The sequence below is a fragment of the Apodemus sylvaticus genome, chromosome 4, assembly GCF_947179515.1.
Source record: "Apodemus sylvaticus chromosome 4, mApoSyl1.1, whole genome shotgun sequence".
NCBI classification, from domain to species: domain Eukaryota; kingdom Metazoa; phylum Chordata; class Mammalia; order Rodentia; family Muridae; genus Apodemus; species Apodemus sylvaticus.
In genome coordinates this window covers 66,107,650-66,128,233 of record NC_067475.1, presented here as the reverse complement: position 1 = coordinate 66,128,233, position 20,584 = coordinate 66,107,650, and the positions used below count along the sequence as shown (strand labels likewise).

The window sequence follows — 20,584 nt, the reverse complement described above, 5'->3', positions numbered from 1 at the left end:
ACTAATCAATACATGAGCAAATTAACAGAGAGAGAGAGAGAGAGAGAGAGAGAGAGAGAGAGAGAGAGAGAGAGAGAGAGAGAGAGAGGAAAGAAAGGGAGGCAGATAGACAGACAGACAAATGCCTAATGACTGTTTCAAAAATGTTCAATCTCCCTAGCCATCAGGAAAATGCAAATTAAAACTGTGGTCAGATGGTGCCTCACCCTGTCAGATGGCTGTCATCAACAAATCTAACAGCAAAGGCTGGAGAAGACGTGGAGAGACAGAAACCTGTATTTACTATTAGTGGGGTTGTAAATTAATACAGTCACCGCGGATATCAGTTTAGAGATTTCCCCAAAGGTTAAAAATAGAACTACCATATGGCCCAGTTATTTCACTCCTGGGCACATCCCAGAGAGCCCGGTACCCCACCACTGAGAAATTTACACCCTGGTTTATTGCTGCTTTAGTCACTATGGCAAAGAATTGGAATCATCTTAGCTGTACATCAACAGAAGAATGGGTAATCAAATTTGCACACGCACACACACACACACACACACCTACACACCATATACAATGGATTACTACTCAGCTCCAACAAAAATGAAGTTTAAAATATTGCAAAAAAATGAATGAATAATGTATAATATTAAGTGAGGTCACAGAAATCTCAGAAATTCATAAACCACTTATCCTTTCAAATATGTGGAATCTAGCCAATAATTATATATAAATATATATATATGTATATTTGCATGTGTATATGTATATATACATGTATACATATATGTACATATATATGTATAGGTATATGGGATCAGTGTAACAGGAAGAAATTAGAACAGGAAAGGCCAGATATAATGGGAAGAGAAGAGCTGAAGGCTGGTGATGGCATGAGTTATAATGAGGCTATGAAGCTAACTCTTTTTCTAGTTTCAGTTCTGTCGTGGATAATTTGGGTTTGGGTGATGGATAAATGCATAAAATGTATTTAGCCCAGAAAGTGTAAAATTTAGGAAGCTTCACACTTTCATTTTGAATGCTAATTCCAATTCTATATAGTTTCATTAAGTATAAACTTTGGGTTTAATTAGTGTTGATATGTAATGTTTTTATTTATTTGAAAGTTTTTTCTTTACAGTAAAGCTTATTTTAAGAGCACATTATTTGTAGCAGCTAGAAACCACTCAGCATTGATGAGAGAATTCATTTTTTCTCAGCATTGATGAGAGAATTTTTTAAAAGATTTATTTATTTATTATACACTATATCTGTCTTCAGACACTCCGGAAGAGGGAATCAGATCTCATTAGGGATGGTTGTGAGCCACTATGTGGTTGCTGGGATTTGAACTCAGGACCTTCGGAAGAGTAGTCAGTGCTCTTAACCGCTGAGCCATCTCTCCAGCCCGATGAGAGACTTCTAAAGTTTTCCACGTAATTCCCTGGTATCTATCCCTTTGTATAGTTTCTGCCTGCTTGCAGTGCTATAGTGAAAGATTGGCTTCTAAACCACACTGCAGCAAGCACAGTGGAATGCCACTGCACAATTGGGCTACAGTCCATGATAGAAGTGAGCAGAATTTCCGAATATAATGTAGATTCCTCATTGATTGGCTTTAAAAACATTCATTTATTTTTTGTTATGTGTGTGTGTGTGTGTGTGAATCTGAGTGTGTGGTGTGGTGGGGGAGGGGATGAGCACGTTAGAGCATGTGCTCACAGAGGCCAAAGGAGTTCTGCAGTCCTGAAGCCAGAGCCACAGGTGGTTGTGAGCTGCCTGACATGGGTGCTGGGAACCAAAGTCTGGTCTAAAGAGCAGTGAGCACTCCCAGCTGCTGAGCCCTCTCTCCAGCCCCATAATCAGTTGACTTTAAATTAATGAAAAGGTGGGCTTGTCCTAGTCAGCCGGGCCCTCTACAAGAGGCCAGGAGATATAGAAGCAACAGTCTTTACTCTAGGCTGTGATTGCCACTGCCCTACAGAAATACGCACGGAGCCTTAGACACACATCCTTCCCAAGGTTGGCCTCGAGATAAGAAACCCAGGTCATACCTAGATTCCAGACTTAAAGGACCTTAAATGAGACCCAGCTGAGCCACATCTGGCTTCCTGACACAAAACCTCACAAGATAAAGATATATGCTGTGTTGTAAGCCGTGAGTGTGTGGTGATTTGCTGTGTACTGATCAGTAACAACATGGTGCTCAAGAACCCACCAAGCTGGTGCCCAGGCCACCCAGCCGAACCTTACCTGCACCTCCATGCTGCCCGGTCTCTCCAGCAGATGTAACAGTTGTTGTTTCTCATGAGACAGCTGTTCCACAAGCCTCTCCTGGGCAGCCAAGCTCTGCTTCAGCTCTTCAATTCTCCTGGGCCAAAGAAATAAAAGGAGTCTCTTTTTGCAACCATTCAACCACTGTTATTTACCTGATTCTACACTGGCTCCTGCAACAAACCAGTGAGCTTTCCTACTGGATACCACTAAAGAGCCAACCTTAATAGGAAATCTGGTCCAGAGAGACATCTTAGAAAGGGAAGAAACCCCACTATCTGTACTAAAAGGGTTATAAAAGTGTGGCTATATATAACGTGCTCCTCTGACTTGGGGAGCACGAAAAAGATAGCCCAGGAAAAGAAGACCACCAAAACCACCTACCTGTCCCTCTGAGCCAGTGCCTCTGAATGTTGGTCGGGCTTCACCTGGTCTCCCGATACATCTTCCCTGTTCTTGGCGGCATCCTTCTGCCTCTCCGAGAGCTCCAGATTACACCCCTTCTCTGCCTCCACCGCAGTCTCCATCTGTGTGGCTTCATTCTTTGCAAGCCTGGATTCCTGAAAAAAAAAAAAGGCAGGGAAGCTGAGCGGTAGTAGGTCCCACCCAAGTCAGGAGCTCTAAAACACAGGGACATCTAGTAGACTAGAGAAGCAAGAGAGGACAGGCCAGAAAGATAGAGTGGCCCGGAAGAGGCTTTAGGGGACCCCTGGCCTTGCCTCTGTGGGTCGGTGGCCTCCCCTCACCTCCTGCAGCAGTTGGATCTTGTTCTCTAAGAGCTCATAGACGTGTTCTGTCTCCTGCTGTTCTTCTTCAACCTGGCGCCGGAGCTCTGCCTCATTCTGGCTGTTGAGATCCTCCACGTCGGCCCTACAACGGCATGGCATTTGCTAATTAGAGCAGACACCAAACCTCATCTGCAGACTCGGATCTCTTGGACCAGGGAGAAGAAAGAGAAACACGTGTTCTGCACTGTTCCCAGGAACCACGCTGCCCAGCCTTTTCATCTGACCGTTTAGGACCTCCAGCTTCTTTGCTGTCTGTCTAGGGAGGTATGCCTGCTGCCCGGAGACTCCATGACTGCTATAACTTCAAGAGGAGGAGCTCCTGGGGAAGGCAAGGAGTCAGCCAGGACCACAGTCACAGACTTCCCTATTTAACAGCTCTCCTAGAGGGATTTACCAGCGTCCTTGCTGTTTGGGTTTTTAAATGTTCATTCCATTTAGGTTGCCAGGATATGACATCCATGTCTATGGAAATGCCTTCCTTTATAACCAGGATTGCACAGAGGACCTTCCCTGAATCCGGGCCGCTTCTAAACAGTTCCATCCAGTGCTCATGGTCCCAGGCAGAGAAGAGACATGCAATCTACAAACACTCAGGTTTTGGCTGTATGTGACTTCTCTGATATCCTTAGGAATGGCTGTTCAGGCACCGGCATGGAGGGTATAAGGTATCAGCAGTTTATTTATAGTGAACAACAGCTGTCCTTGGATATCTGAGAATTAGAAATTTGGAGGCCAAATCAGGTGCTGAATTATCTTAATTCCGGTTAGGTTTTGTTTGTGTTTTAAGTCATTTTGTGAGAACCACAAACTATCTTCTTGCTCTCAGAGTGAAGAACTACATTAAATCATAGTCTTATAAATCACCACCAAGTCTAATGCACTTTAGTATTTAGATCAGGAGGTTGTTGCTGTGGAGATGGATTGGACTTGGTTTATAGTTGGTGCTAATCAGTACCGTCTCAGAGGCTAGCCCCTTCAGGTGTTGGTGTTGGATAGCCTTTGTGAAGTAGGAAGGGACAAAATGCAAAGAAAGAACCCAGGAGTCCAGCAATGGCAACTCTTGCCAATCAGCTTCTCCTTTGGCCCCGCCTCCCTTGGGCACTTTACCTGATAGTCAAGGACTAGGAGCTTTGGAGAACGGAAACTACAATTTCATTATTCTGAGATCAGTTCTACTCCCCACATCCCAAATGTTCATGTTTCAGAACACTATGCCACCTATATCATAGTAGATATAAGAATAATATACAATTCTGAAACATTAAAGGAATCTCAATATGCATTGCTTTATTGTTATTGAAAGTTTTCTAGAGCCTACAACAGCAGGCAAGTTTTCTTAATGGATACCACCAAAGACTCGACCCTAATAAGAAAACCTTTATATGTATTATTTTGAGTGTTTTGTTTGTTATTATTTTTTCTTTTTGGTTATTTTTTTGAGACAGAGTTTCTCTGTATAGCCCTGGCTGTCCTGGAACTCACTCTGTAGACCAGACTGGCCTTGAACTCAGAAATCCACCTGCCTCTGCCTCCCAACTGCTGGAATTAAAGGTGTGTGCCACCACCGCCCGGCATTTGTCATTATTTTTATTTTTTGTTATTTATTACAAATATCTTGCATGTACCTGAATATAAAACTCTGATTTTATTTAGCTATCCTAGAGTCCAAGAAATACTATAGATACAAAAGGTAGATCAGATCAAACATATTTGGATTACAGGCTAGATTCTAACACCATCATTTAAAACTGACCTTGAGACTATGACAGAAACCACACAATTACAAAATTAACTTTCTTTCCATTTATTGAGACAAAGTTTCACTGTGTGGTCTCCCTCAACATGAACTTGCTACATGGTCTGGCTGGCCTTGAACTCCTCACCTCTTGCCTCAACCATCCCGGGATTAAACCATGGCACCTGGCTAGAACGGCTATCTTGACAGAAGTATACAAAAGGAAAAAAGATGAAGTTTTCTTCTTGCCATACTCTGATCTGACTCTCCTAATGAAAGCAGGTTTTCAAGAGTTTGGTAGCAACCCTCAAAGTGGTTTGATTTTTTTCCCTGTGCTTAACAATGCAACTATACTGTCATAGTTGGCTTCTGGTCTCAGTTTGGCACACCTGGGAAAAGTAAATCTCGCCTGAGGAACTGTCTCCATTGGACCTGCCTGCGGGCTTGTCTTTGGGGGGGGGAGGGGTTGTCCATTAGTAATTGATCTCCCCAGGCAGGTGGTCGTGGATTGGATAAGGAAGGTCGCTAAGCAAGCCAGGAAGCAGTGTTCATCCTCAATCTCTTCAGTCATTACAGAGAAATGATACAGACATATTCTTGAGTGTAAATGAGTGTCTTCATTTACAAGGAATAGAATTCCTCTAGGGACTATCTAATTTTTTTCACTTAAAAGTCAATAAACCATATCAAAAAATGATATTCATAATCCCTATTTTCACAGAAGAACACAAGAGTGACCATTTTTCCTGAATGTTATGCTTTGGATCTTATCAGACTGGTCGTCTCTGATAAATGCTATTTGCGAATATCTCAACATTCACTTCCTCCTGGTTAGTCCTTTCCTATTTAACAGGAAACTTACAGTCTCGGGTCTGGGAGACCTGTTCATTCGTGGCAAGGTGTATCTGACCATAGCAGACACTTCTAAGAAACAGACACACCGAGGGAAAGAAAACATGAAACCCATAGCTTCAGATCGCAAATTAGAGCCTACATTCAGATGTGAAGGGGGAGGTCCAGGGCTTTGGTTCCAAACTGGTTACTCTCCTTCATCCAGTGAGTTGGGGTCCGGGCAGGACGAGCTCATGCGTACACATTGCTCTACACAGAGCACAACTCGCAGCTCACCATGTTTTCTCAGGATGCTGTTTCCTGTCCTGGAGCTCTCGTTTCAGGCTCTCCACTTCAACCTTCAGCTCGATGTTCTGAAAAGCAAACAGATATTCGCCGTCATTAGCCACATGTGCTCTCTACCCTGGTTCCTGCTTGACTTTGCCCTTGGTCTACAGCATCTCATCTCAGTCCTTTTTCAGAACCTCTGACATATGTGGAAATCCAGACAGATTGGCAAATGAACTCCCGAGTTTCAAGATTTCCTGTCTGTCATTGCCTCTGGATAACCAATGCCCCCCACCCCCTAGACCATCAGCACTGTAAAACATTAGAGGACAGATATATAGCAAAGCAAAAGTTTCCTACTGATATAGGCTACATTATATTTTAAAATATGAAGGGGTCTAATTATGTGTGCATGTGTGCTCATGTGGGTGGGTGCACAGGCGCATGTACGTGTAGAGGTCAGAGGGCATCAGGCGCCGTTCCTCAGGAGCCACCTGCCCCCTTTGAGGCAAGGCTTCTCACTGGTTTGGGTCTCTACTAGGTTAGCCTAGGCTGTGTCGAAACTGGGCTCCAGAGAGCCACTTGTCTTGGTGTCTCCAGCACTAGAATTACCAGTGTCAGATACCACACATGGCTTTGAATTTTATTTACTTTTTGGCATACATGCTGGCAATAAAACTCAGGCATCATGCTTATATGATGAGCACTTTCCCAACTAAGCTGTCTCTCCAGCTCTGGGTTTAATTTTATTTTTTTTTAAGGAAAAACTTTTGTGTGTGTGTTTAGAAACACTATCATGAAGATTTATTATGAAATGAGGCTTTTATAAATATTAAGGTGAAAGTGGTTTTGCTGGCAAATCTATGTAGGGAACAATTCTTATTCTGGTAAGGCAGCTTGTTTTGTTTTGGACCCTGGGTCAAGGGACTGAGTGGAATGTTTCACATAATAAAGCAGACCTGGCCTCCAGGTTCTCCCAGCATCCCTCAGTCCCTACCTATCACACCCTGCCCCCAACCCTGAACTTTCCAGCCCAGGGACTGGGCTGCCCTTCCCCCAGAGGCTCTTCCCTATATGATTCAGACATCTCCGTCCTCCCTGCTCCAAACCTCCTCCTTCTCCTTTGCTTCTTTCTGCACATGCGCCTTTTCTCTCTTTCTCTCCCTCCGCCCACCATTTCCCCACGGCGACTCCCCTGGCCTCAGTGCTTGAGGCCAGGGAGAGCAGCTTCCCAATAAACCTACCTTTAATATAATCTAATATGGCTTGAATTGGGTCATTTCACCAGCGGAGAAATAACCTATCAGCAGCGACCAATGAGATTTTGGCAAACAAACAAACTAGAAAAAGGGAATAAAGCTATGCCTGTAAAGTATGAACAAGGATTTAGTGATGCGTGCACAGTGTGTCCCTGTAGGTTAAATAGCCTGCTATACTGCTGTATGTGAGGAATGAGAAATCAATATGGGGGCGGGGCGGTGAGGACGGTCATTGCGTGGGGCTGGCATGGTGGCGAAGGGAACTCATGAGCTCCAAAGAGAGTAGCCCTGCTCAGGACCGCACTGGGGCAGAAAGTAGCAGGATGGAGCACTGGAACTTGGTGGCTTCACTTGGTTACTGGAATGTGGGACCACTGACTACAGGAGTTTATGGCTGAGAAGGAACTAGTGGCTCCAGGGACAATCGAACCAGAGCTGGGAACACAGTGATCGGTCCATCGTTTGCTGGGGAGGGGGGGTTTGGGGGGAAGCTAGCTAGAGACATAGCTGGCAGAACCAGCCAGGGCCAGAGAGTTGCCAGCGGTAGCGCTGGAAGCTACAGGTCGTTTTTAATATTTCCCGCAACATCTGTGACCCCAAACATGGGGTTCAGAGGTGGAGAGATGCGAGGGAAGATCAGAATGGAAGCACAAACTTGAGGATCTTGGGACTTGCTGCCCGAATGGTAAGATCCAGGTTCAGTAAGAGATCCAGCCTCCTCCAGGGAATAAAATACCATAACATTTTATTATGGCATTTTAGGGACTATCATAATATCAGTGATAGAGAAGGACAACAGATTTCACCTTTGACTTCCTCATGGGGCATGCACACCCATGCATACACATATACATATATCACACATGTATACATGTAGAATACAAGAAAGGAAGGAAGCAAGCAAGCAAGCAACTGGTTTGACTCCAGTCAAGAAGATGGAGGGGAGCTATTACCAATCGAAGACTCACCAGCAATGTCAGAAGCTCCACCCATAAAGTTTCACCAGCACATCTGCCTGAGCATGAGTTGAACAAGGACAACCACAGCAGACACACTAACACGAGCAGAGGAAGACCACAGGCCTCACCTCTACACAAAGGACTACGGGAAACTATGGAATGCAAAGAGCTGGACAAAGTCTTCCCAGGGGAAGAGCACACAACTGCTTCCCCAACACCAAATGATCAGTCCTAAAAACGTGCACATAAGTAACATTGTATAGACTGAGCAGATTGTGTTAATGCATTTAGGAACCGCTGGACCATGTTTCCAGCCTCTTATAATGGTATGTTAACACACAGGTCACACATATGATATTTATAATTGCCATCACCAACAGTATCAACATTATCATCGTGGGAGCAGTGGTAGTGTTTTCTCTGACGTCATAGTATTTCAGGTAGATTTGGTTCTCCGAACGTGATACTGAGAAAAGGATTTCTAAGCTGACTATTATTCCTGCTACCAGCAGACCCAGTGTGGAACTTGCTCAATTTTGTTAATGTTTCTCTCTCCAGAAAAAGACAAAGAATGAGTAAAATGTGTTTAACTCTTCTTAAAATTTTTATTTTATTATTGCTGTTTGTGTTTGATGTGTGTATGGGTGTGCATGACATAACGCGCACACAGAGGTTATAGGACAATTTTGTAGAGTTGTTTCCTCTCTATCTTTAGATGGATTCTGGGGATTAGACTTGGGTCTTCAGGCTTTTGTGCCAAGGGCCTTTACCTGATGAGCCAACTTGCTAATCTGACTTAAGTCTAACACAAAGAAAACTTAATCTATGGTTTTGTGAGGTATTGGCAATGGTGGGTTTTCTGCTTGTTTTGTTTCAGTTTTTGGTTTTTTGAGACAGAGTTTCTCTGTGTAGTTCTTCCTGTTCTGGACCAGGCTGGGCCCAAACTCATCAGAGATCTGCCTGTCTCTGCCTCCGAAGTGCTGGACTTAAAGGTGTGTGCCACCACCGCCCAGCTGAATAATGCTCTTACAACTGCTCACCTGGCAATGGTGCTCTTATCCCTGGCTAACTTAACTGAGTCAGGGGAGTCTAGATGTTTGCCTAGCCATCTCAGATAGATAGGAAGAAAAGGCTTACGAGAAAAAGGTCTCACAGCTGGAAAACCGAGGTAAATGCCTGGGAAACATGAACCCCCTGACATGTTATCTATCTCACAATGTGTCACACAGTCTCCAACAGGCACAAACCGATCAGCGGACAATTCTCTGAAAGCGTCTCTTGTAAATATTTTCCATAAAATCTGCACATCCTAAAACAAAACCAAACACACCCACAAGGAATGCAGAAGCGTGGGCAGCCCTGCAGACACAGTGCAAAGCTACAGAGCAGCAGCTTCACACGGTGGCTAGCTAATCACTCTGGGCCTTGGGTTCCTCGGGGCTTGGGTGGCTGCTTTTGTTTTCAGTGAAGACAGTAACAATCTTCTCACATGGGGATTCTGTGTAGACGAAGTGAGATTGTGTGCAAAACACACCCAGTCACCATCCGTGTGCAGATGTTCACCGACCAAGGCTCTGGTATCTATCTGCTGCGGGTCCTTTACTTTAAATCTAAGGAATTTAAAAGCCAGGAGGGCGACCTCTAAGATAAAGACAGAAACAACTGCAGTTCTACACTGGCCTCACTATTTCAGAGATCAGCTCTGAAAACAACGCCCACTCTTGTCTGGTTTAGTTCATTGTGGGAAGCCATACTTAGAAAGTGTGCCGGAGGGAGTCCATCCTTGAAAGCCTTCATGGAGACAGCAGGTATATTGGCCAAAAGCCAAAGTACTAAAGGCCAGAAGAGGACTGGGCAAGGCACCTGGCCTCTAGACCCCGTAGTCTCCTCCTCTGTCAAGGGGACTGGAGTGGTCCCAATCTCATACAGATATTAATAAGACTAAGTGAAATAATGTATAAACAGCCATAGTACTGGCATACTGCAAACATTCAAAAAGCATTGGCTATTGCCAACAATAACAGTAATGAATTGCCCTGTCTGGCTGAGATTGCTGAAGCTATGGTTCATAATCACCTATTAGACTAATATTGTAGCATAGAAAGAAGAGGAAATTAGTAACTAAATGTAGGACCACCTAGCACAGGCTCCCAGTCTAAACACTCTCACTTTAGTCTTTTGAGATAAGTAGTGAAGAGAAATTAAAGGGGAGGGTGGAAAGGGGAGGGAGAAAGGGGAAGTAGGGTTACAAGTCTCGCGTAATTTATGGCGTGGTTTCCCTTATTTGTCTACACTCCATAAATAAGTATTTCTGTATACATTCTATTTTGAGTATAGCTTAAGTGGGTCCCAAACTATACTTGCTTATCAAACAGCAAATCTTGTCAGCGCTTCATTCAAATATCTAAGGAAATTTATGGACCAAAGAAGAGGGAGCTGGGGAGGAAGGCACCTCTTTTGCTGTGTGCTGGCAAAAGGAATATCTACCCAATTAGCTCAGAAAAATTTCACTGCTGAAGCTTAAGTTAAATCAGAAAGACACTAAAGGAAGGACATCACAGTGTCAGCATTCAGAATTGGAGGCCCTACACGCTTAGCAATGGCCAGGACTTCAGTGACGATTGCAGGACCTGCAGAGTGCTGTGTAAGATGGGGACCAGAGTCTCAGCAGGAATCCACCTTAAACTCTGCTCTCCCTGAAATGATTTCCCCTCCTGCATCTCCATTCTGAGTTCAACTAGAACTGAATTTTAAAACACACACACACACACACACACACACACACACACACACACACGCACACGCACACGCACACGCACACGCACGCACACACACACACACACACCAGACTGGTCAGCAGACTGTTTCCAAGTTTTCGATTTTAACCCTAAAAGGATTTAAGTGCTCATAAAATTCACAATGTGTGGCCCGGCAGTGGTGGCACACCCCTGTAATCCCAGCACTTGGAAGGCAGAGGCAGGCAGATTTCTGAGTTCGAGGCCAGCCTGGTCTACAGAGTGAGTTCCAGAACAGCCAGTACTATACAGAGAAACCCTGTCTTGAAAAAAAAAAAAAAAAAATCCAAAAAGCAAAACAAAACAAACAATCACAATGTGGTGATCTCTCTTAAAAATAATATGTTCAGGCTGGTTCCGAGTTGCGGGGGCCCACAGGCCTCGACCTCTTTTGCCAGAAGAGGGGTTTCTGGAGTTCCTGCGACCCGCTGTGCAGCAGATAGACTCCCACGTGCACGCGGTCAGAGAAAGCCAAGTCGAGCTCCGGGAACAAATTGACAACCTAGCTACAGAACTGTGCCGGATTAATGAGGACCAGAAGGTGGCCCTGGATCTGGACCCCTATGTTAAGAAGCTGCTTAATGCTAGGCGGCGAGTTGTCTTGGTCCACAACATTTTACAGAATGCACAGGAACGGCTAAGGCGGTTAAACCACAGTGTGGCCAAGGAAACAGCTCGAAGGAGAGCCATGCTGGATTCAGGAGCGTACCCTCCTGGTTCTCCAAGCAAGTAAGCACGGGCCTGCGACCTGAGAATACAAGTGCTGTTCTCCACCGGCGCTGTCTGGTAGACATGAGAAGATTGCAGCAGTCTCTGTAGACCTTTGAGTTGTTTGCACTATGCACTCATTGACGTAGCAGCCTCAAGAAACATGCACACAGCGGGACTATTTCCTAAAGAGCCTCCATTACAGCTTGTCCTGCCAAGAATGAGCCTCTACCTTTTGGGTTTTGTTTCTCGAGACAACGTCTCAGTGTGTAGTCCAGGCTGGCCTCTAACATGTCCTCCTGCCTTAGCCCCCTGAATGCTGGGATCATAATGGGCACGCGTCGGGGTGCCTGGCTCAAGCCTCTGTACATTTTCCCCCAGAGAATGTTAAGTAAACTAGGCATCGTGTGGTAGAAAATTGAGAAAACACCAGAGATTTAGTGAGAGGGTACACTGGCACCTCAGCCCCTCGGCCTCACCAGTTCCTCTCAGACGGTAATAACTTTCCCAGAACCATCTTACACGGTTAACAAGGATCACAACTGTTGCCTTCATTACTGCCCAAGGAGAGCATGACAGAAAACATGACGACCTGAGATCAAGGGCAGAGCAGTGACAGCTGAGTCCCTAAGCTTTTGTGGTTTGTGTTGATGTTTAGGCTACATAATTTTAAGGGCTAGAGGGATGGCTCAATGGTGGTTCTTCCAAATGGAGTTCATTTCTCAGCATCTACATGGGGACTCACAACGGTCTCTAACTCCACTTCCAGGGGAATCCAAAGCCTTCATCTGTCCTTTTGGGGACCCAGCACACAAAGGATGCAGGCAAAACATCCATTCTCATAAAAAACTAAAAGTTCCATATTTAAGTGCCATCCTTTCCAGGCCTAGTTAACCAGTGTTACCCATACTGTTACTCTTGTTACTGGGGCTAGGGGGAGTTTCCTTCACCTATAACTTCTCTTTCTTTACAATTGAGGATTTAAGTAAAGTCAAGGTAAATCATTTATCTTTGCCAGGCAGTGATGGAGCACGCCTTTTAGTCCCAGCACTTGGGAGGCAGAGGCAGGTGGATTTCTGAGTTCAAGGCCAGCCTCTTCTACAGAGTGAGTTCCAGGACAGCCAGGGCTATACAGAGAAACCCTGTCTCAAAACAAACAGACAAACAAACAAACAGACAAACAAATAAATAAATAATCCTCTAGGCCGCTCTGGCTTGACTATGTTAATATTAAGTATTGCTCAGAATTATTAAATAAATGCTTGTATTGGTTATTTTAACAAAAAAAGAATAATATTTTCAAAACCTTTCCCAATACAATTCATGACGAAATAAATCCAACAAATGAGCCAGCTAACAAGGGACCAATGGACAAAGGAAAATAATCTACCCTGCAGCCGTTTTCCCCCACCCCCACCCCACCTCCTGCCCCACCCCCACCCCCACTCCCCACCAAGGCCTGGGGAGGTGCTACTTTGTTTGAAAGATGCACAGGTTTGTTATGTTCCCCCATGTTCCTCTAGCCATGCTTCCTTGTCTTTGTTGTCCCTAGTGATCTGTAAGCAAAGCCTTCTATTCCTTGCAAACATGATATAATGGTGGAGAGTATCTTTGCATGAGATAATGCCTATTTAAAAATCTCAGAGCAAGAGGCACCCTGGGTCCTTAGAGTTTCTTGCACGACCAATCTCCCATGCTAAAAATTCACATTCCAAACTTGTTTCATGGGCTGAACTCTGCCATCCAAGGCAGGGATATAGGATAGATAATGCTTGCAGATTGAGTGAAAAACTTTTTTTTTTAAAAAAACATGGTGAGTGAGAATCAATACCTTTATTTCCTTGTATACACTTTTTTTTCTTTAAAGATTTATTTATTGTTATATGTAAGTACACTATAGCTGTCTTCAGACACTCCAGAAGAGGGCATCAGATCTTGTTAGAATGGTTGTGAGCCACCATGTGGTTGCTGGGATTTGAACTTGGGACCTTCGGAAGAACAGTCAGTGCTCTTAACTGCTGGGCCATCTCTCCAGCCCCTGAGTGAAAAACTTTTAATCTGAAGACTTTTAACAATTCTGGGCCAGGGAGATGATGCAGTGGCTAAGGTGCTTGCCCTGTGAGGCTGAGGACCAACTAGAGTTCAAATCCCTGGAAACTCATATAAATCACAGTTGGGTATGGCGGCCCTCCTGTAATTTTAGCTTTGGAAGACAAAGACAGGATTTCCCCAGGGCAGGCTCGCTTACAAGACTAGCCATATGGGTGAGCTCTGAGATTGATTGAGAGACCTTATCTCAATAAATAATGCAGAAGGGTAATGGAGGGTGATTTCCTACATCAGACGCAGGCCTCCATATGCATGCATGTCCATGCACACATGACATGCATGCACACACATACACACACCCACACCCCACATGCACACCACTCACACATACATGAAAAACCTACAACTAAAAAATAAAAAAGATTTTCTGTTTTAATCTGGGAACAGTCTCTGGGTGGTGTTCTACACACACACTAAAGACAGAAGGGTAAATAAAAGTGGATTCCAGCCTCACCTTCTCCCTCTCGTTTCTCCTCTCCCCCCTCAGAAGGCCCCGCCCTCCTTCCATGTACTACCCGGGAGCTCAAAAGCACCAAGGTCTCAAGATGTGAACATGAGCATTTAACAGGAAATTGAGTATGGACGGGATAACGGCTGCCGTTAGGGAAACCCTTCCTAACTCTCCTTAGATGGCTATATCATGGTGCTTATGTTTCAAAACAAAACTCATATCAGAGGTCCACGCTGACCCGTTGCCAGGCAAGGTCAAGCAATGTCTGCGAGCCTCTGTAGGAAGTTGAGAAGAGGAGAGAACAGAACATTGCAATGAGACCAGAAGAACAAGGTCCACCGGGAAGTGTCGAAGCTGCAGACACGGGCCATGGTTCCAGTACATGGGGCAGGGACAGGAAAAGCTATTCTTTTTATCTTTGTGCACATTTAGAATTTCCCATAAAGTCAAACAGGGTGTTTTCACTACAAAAAGATAAGTGCTTGAGATTCTTTGCATGTTTTTATTTTTTATTTCTGGAATTACCTAAACTAGAGTCAAGGCAAAGAACATTTGGCTCCTGGCATTGATGAATAAAAAGAATAAACCTGGCCCTGCGCTCAATGGTGCTGCCTCCTCCAAACACGAGGGCTGCTCGTGAAACCAATCATGCGCTGTCCTTGGATCCACCAGGGCTCTGCCTGAGCCACCCGGGCTGCGGTGTCTTTTCTCCTTCTAAACCTGACCTTACTGGGATTCACCTCAAGCTTCCTCCTGTCCAGGAGGGCGGGGGCGGGCGGGGGAAACTTTCTGTGGTACAAGTTGAGCCTAATTCAGTATCCATCCTGAGGGTGGTGTCAGAGGACACATGGGCAGCAGGAGAAAGTCAGGACTTGTGGCCGTCCAAGGCCCGATTCTAGACTGTGCCCCCCTCACTCTTCCTTGCATCAGTTATTTTAGACATCTGACTTTCCTTCTAGGCTTAACAGGAGTTCTTTGCCCTTGGTATCTTGCCATGTAAGTTTAGGGAATAAATAATTTAAAAGCATTTTGTCATCTGTTTTCTTTTTTCTTTTCTTCTTTCTTTCTTTCTTTCTTTCTTTCTTTCTTTCTTTCTTTCTTTCTTTCTTTCTTTCTTTCTTTCCTTCCTTCCTTCCTTCCTTCCTTCCTTCTTTCTTTCTTTCTTTCCTTCTTTTTTCTTTCCTTCCTTCCTTCCTTCCTTCTTTCTTTCTTTCTTTTTTTTTTTGTTTTTTTGGTTTTTTTCAAGACAAGGTTTCTCTGTGTAGCCCTGGCTGTCCTGGAACTCACTCTGAAGACCAGGCTGGCCTCAAACTCAGAAATCTGCCTGCCTCTTCCTGTCATCTGTTTTCAATTGTATTTTTGCTTGGGTATTATACTGTAGTATCCAGTATATATTTGTGTGTGTGTGTGTGTGTGTGTGTGTATTGTATCTGTTTGTATGTGAGATAACACATGGTCCCTATGATTAGGAGTTGGCAGATGACATCATTATGCACACACACATATAAAACATATAATATATATCAGTATCTCTATATAGTACATATAGATAATATATATCTAATAGGGATATACAATATTATATAATATAGAGTAATATATGTAATATACATGTAACATATATTACATGTATGTATTTATATATTTAATATATTGTGTATGTAGTATATAACCTATAATATGCATGTGGCATATATTAAATATACATGTGTGTATATGTGTACATTTGTAAATGCTATATGTGTGATACATGTAACATAAGTATAACATGTAAGTATTGTAATATATATAACATGTCAGTAAACATGATAAAATCAGTGAGTACAATACTCACTGGAGATTAAGTTGCCAAACTGAAGCACTTTCCTTGGCCTTGAAGTTGTGAAGTCAGGAGTTCTCTATATAATACAAGGTAATTCAGGGTCAGACCCCAGAGAACCTACCGCACATTTAGAGACAGGAGAAACCAAAGAGGAACGGGTCTTCCACAAACAAGTCTTTATTTGAGACAAAAATAAGCATAGCAGAATTCCACCCTAATTAATTCTGTAAGTTAAAGAAACTCAGAAAGAAATATTTTAGTGGGAAGAAGAGTTTAAGGTGTTTTTGAGACCCTCCCACAGGTTGGTCCACCTCAGTGAGAAGGAGCTGTTAACATGAGCTTCCCTCTCTGGAGAAAGGTACGGTTCAGAAGAGCTCCTCATATACAGAATACTTTCCTCTTTCAGACTTCTCTGATCACACTGGGGCAGATCAGCTCTGCAGAATGTGGTAAAGCAGGCCGTGTTTTCATCCAGTTTCATCCTCCTGACTGAGGTACAAGACAGTGGTGCTTGTATGATCCCTAGAAATCATTTTAGTAGTTTCTGAAGGAATTCTTTTATGAATAAAATTTCCTTCTATTCACAAAATTTCTAAGCAAAGCAGTACTCTTGTAGGTACAGATATCTACTTCTGTTATTAATGGTGTGACATTCACGTAGTCATCCCAAAGCTTTGTTTGTAAACATCTGATTCATTCCAACTGTGATCTTTCCTTTTTGCCTACAACAGACATAATACCATCTGCTCTCCCTGTGACCGCTGTTAATGTGAGGCAGTGCATGTGCAAAACATTGAGTTTCTAGACTTTAACAGAATAGAAGACTTGGTTTATGGATTATAATGCCTGCTTTCCCACAGAGTCTATGTTCACCATCTATACTAAAGCCCAAACAAGGCACAGAGGCTGTTCCAACATGGGACATGTGTCCTTCTTTGCCAGGGAAAGAACAACAGTGCACTGTCTTCAGGCACGGTCACACTGTGCAATGCCAGGGTGGTGCCCTGCCAGAGTCAGCTTGAGTATCCAGTCTCCCAAGGAGATGGAAAAAAACAGTGGAAAGTTTGCTTTCTACAACAGTAGGCCCTGTGTCCAAACTGTGACACTCTGTTCAGGATACCATCTCTCAAGTCTAACCTCTGTCAGTTCTTCCTGGGGTTGGTCCTAAAGTCATGCTGACTGACTTTGATTAGATCAACACAGATGTTTACATCCAAGAGCACTGACACCCTAAAATTAGGAATTAGGTGTTTGCGTAAATGTGGCTAGGGATTGGGGTGTGTGTGTGTGTGTGTGTGATGAATAGAGACAAAGTGAAAGGGAGAGAGGCAGTGTGGGGAGAGGGACAGACAGACAGACAGACAAAAGACAGAGAAAAGTGGCAGAAGGCAAGGTAGCTGACTTGTGAGATGTCAGCATTTCCTTCTTCCCCTCCCCCAACCAAATATTTAATAAGCACCAATGTTAGGATTCTGTCTAAGCTCCACCCCACAATTACCTGGCAACAGCCAGGTATGCCCCTCCCCACAGTTGCCTGGCAACAGCCAGGTAGGCCTGGCCCACTATAAAAGAGGGCGCTGGGCCCCCTCCTCTCTCTCTTACCTCTCTTTCCTTTTGGCATCCTCACCTCTCTGCCCCCTTGGGCTCTCTTCCCCTCCCCACCTCCACATGGTCATGGCCAACCTCCACTTCTCTACTCTCTCCCTCTCTCTGCCTTTCTCTGCCTCCACTACCCCATTAACTCGCATCCTCTGTCCTGAATAAACTACTCTATACCATGTCTGTGTGTGTCTCAGGGGGCAGGGATGCCTGGGCATGGGCCCGCTGGGGCACCCCTTCCCCACACTGCCGTATACCATGCTCTCTAAACCTCTTCTCTTTTTTTGAACCTAACAATCAACCCTTGTATGTGCAGGGCACTCTAACAGCTTGTAGGTATAACAAGTCTGACACAGCCCTCACAGAGTTTATAGCCCAAGTCTAACTAATTAAGTAGCTGATTTATAGTAGACTGCAATAAGGCAGAGAGAACCCAGCATCAGACAGCTCACAGAAATGTGCACAGGTGGCAGATATAAATAGCAGCAGATACACAACTTATTGTGAATTCATGTGACTCCTGACTTCATCCTCCAAAGACACCACTAAACCTGCAGATGATGTATCATGTTCCGGCCGCTCTCCCTCCCAACTCTAGTTTGGGAAATAAATATGAACTGCAGCACCATCAAAGGAAGGTAAGACTCCAGTGCCGAGGCAGGGCATGAAAAGATGGCTATCAGCTGGGGTGTAAATCCCGACTCTCACACAGTCTACTATATCGAACCTCATGAAAATGCAGATTCAGCCATTTTTCACAGCTAGCTCGTCCTCTGCTAGAGATCACTTCACAGACTTTAGTACAGTTTGAAGGGGCTTATGCACCAATAAAAGAGGTTTAAACAAATGTACCCATGGTGTTTCTCGTCCAGCCCCAATGAAGGGGGCTTAAAAAGAGAGGATTGGAGGTTTAGAGAAATGTGGCACGGTGGTGTGGGGGAAGGGGGTGCCCAGGCGGGCCCTTGACCCAGCACCTCTTCCCCCTGAGGGACCACACACACACAGACATGGTATAGAATAGAGTTTATTCAGCGTAGAGGTTGGGAGTTAGTGGTAGAGAAAGGCAGAGAGAGAGAGAGAGAGAGAGAGAGTAGAGAAGTGGAGGCCGGCCATGACCATGTGGAGAGATAGGGAAGGGGAGGAGAGCCCAAGGGTCACAGAGGTGAGAGTAGGATGAGGAAGAGGAGGGGCAAGTAGCCCCTCTTATAGTGGGCCAGGTCTATGGGGCGGGGCATACCTGGCTGTGGCCAGGTAAGTATGGGGTGGAGCTTAGACAGAATACCAACACAGTTCCTTCAGGTTTTAATTTCAGGTATATCCAATTAAATAAGATGAAATGAGAATATGAAAATATTGAAGGTGTTCAATAAATGTAGTTTCCACATAGTAGTGAGAGGCATGAATCACAGGTAAAATAGCCAATTCTGACCAACACCCAGTTTTGGAACCCAATTTAAAAAGATTAAAATGAGGTGTGTTTGGAATTTGATGGTGGAAGAAGCTATATATATAGGGGTGTGTGTGTGTGTGTGTGTGTGTGTGTGTATGTAAAAACTGGACAAGATACTCAAGGATTTCCTAGCTACACTTTGCCCCATATATATTGCTCTAAAACATAAGTTTACCTTTTAATGAATGAGGAAAATTGAGGTGCCCTTATTTAGACTCTGTGCCCAGAGGTCCCAAGATCCATGCTATCTTTCTCACACTGACAAGTATGTCATAAGCTATTCATTTTCTTTGGCCACTCTGTTAGTGTCTTGGTTAAGTCCCAGAGCCTCTGTTGATCTGCCCCAACCAAGCTGGCAAGTGAGAAGCCGTGCACATACATACCAATGATCTCAGTGAGCCTCTCCCTCCCCAGTACATTCCTTAGCAGGACAAACCTCCCTGACTTGGCTGGAGTCTATGTTCACAAATAGGCCTGGCTGGGCTTAACTTAGTAACTTGCAGGGCCCTGGTAAGAGCTGGGGTGAGGCTGGAGCCCTTGTGATCCCCCAGGACACTTCCCAGGAGACAGGAGCCCAGCCTGACTGCAGGAGCTAAAAGGCATGCTCCCAGTGATGTTTTTCTCTCAGCTGGTTAAGAGCTGCATTTCCCGGAATCACCCTTTGTTTTCCTTTTGTTTCTCCTCAGGTACAGATTTAGGACATCTATGGAGGACAATGACTATACTAAAGGCTGGGCAACTTGGCACATACCTCTTATCTCAGCACTCAGGCTGGCAGATGTCTGTGAATGCAAGGCCAGCTCTTCTACATAATGATTTCATGCTTGCCAGGTCTATGCAGTGAGATGGTATCTCAAAACCCAAAACACCCCAAACATAAATACATTGGCAAAGATGGCCGGCTGAATACTTTGAAGTTCTTGATGGGATCTGACAGGATCTGACGCTGTACTCTAAGGTCTGACTCCTGTTTTGAAAGCCTGGCCTGGCCTAATGCAAATCCACTGCTCCTCAGGCTACTTTGTAAACTAAGTCTTCTCCTGGAAACCTGGGACAGTGGTTACCTACCCTACAGGTACCCCACGGCTGGGCCCCTCAGCCAGGCAGGCACAGGCCACCCAAGGCTACTGAACCCTGGAGATGTGACTAGTGCAAACCATGCGAGGACAGTTCACAGAGGATTTTTAATACTAATTATCACAAAAGAATATGCAAGCTTAAAAATCAAATTTTGTCCCTTGAGCTTATGTTGAACTTACAATGTTTAAAATACATTACCATCAATTTTACATGGTTCTTTTCGGTTTCTTATTATTTTTATTTCATGTGTGTTAGTGTTTTGCCTTTGTGTATGCCAGGTGAGGGTGTCGGAGCCTCTGGAACTGGAGTTACAGACAGTTGTGAGCTGCCATGTGGGCGCTGTTATGGTTTCAGCACCAATGTTCATAAAAAGAGAAAGAGGTTTAGAGAAGAATATGGTATATGGCTGTGTGAGGGAAGGGGGTGACTAGGCGGCCCATACCCGTGC

The 20,584-nt window shown here is 44.5% G+C and overlaps 1 protein-coding gene and 1 pseudogene across 1 annotated transcript in view; one reads left to right on the top strand and one right to left on the bottom strand.

Moving 5' to 3' along the window:
- Positions 1–20,584, bottom strand: part of LOC127682917 (myomegalin-like) — a 177,305-nt gene that overhangs the window by 91,555 nt on the left and 65,166 nt on the right. Inside the window, exons 5-8 of the mRNA XM_052179661.1 lie at positions 5,914–5,990; positions 3,009–3,132; positions 2,647–2,822; positions 2,242–2,359 (exon numbers count right to left, since the gene is read on the bottom strand). Coding sequence (XP_052035621.1) covers positions 2,242–2,359; positions 2,647–2,822; positions 3,009–3,132; positions 5,914–5,990 — 495 coding nt within the window. The remainder of the gene's footprint in view (positions 1–2,241; positions 2,360–2,646; positions 2,823–3,008; positions 3,133–5,913; positions 5,991–20,584) is intronic.
- Positions 10,722–11,846, top strand: LOC127682453 (SNARE-associated protein Snapin-like; annotated as a pseudogene).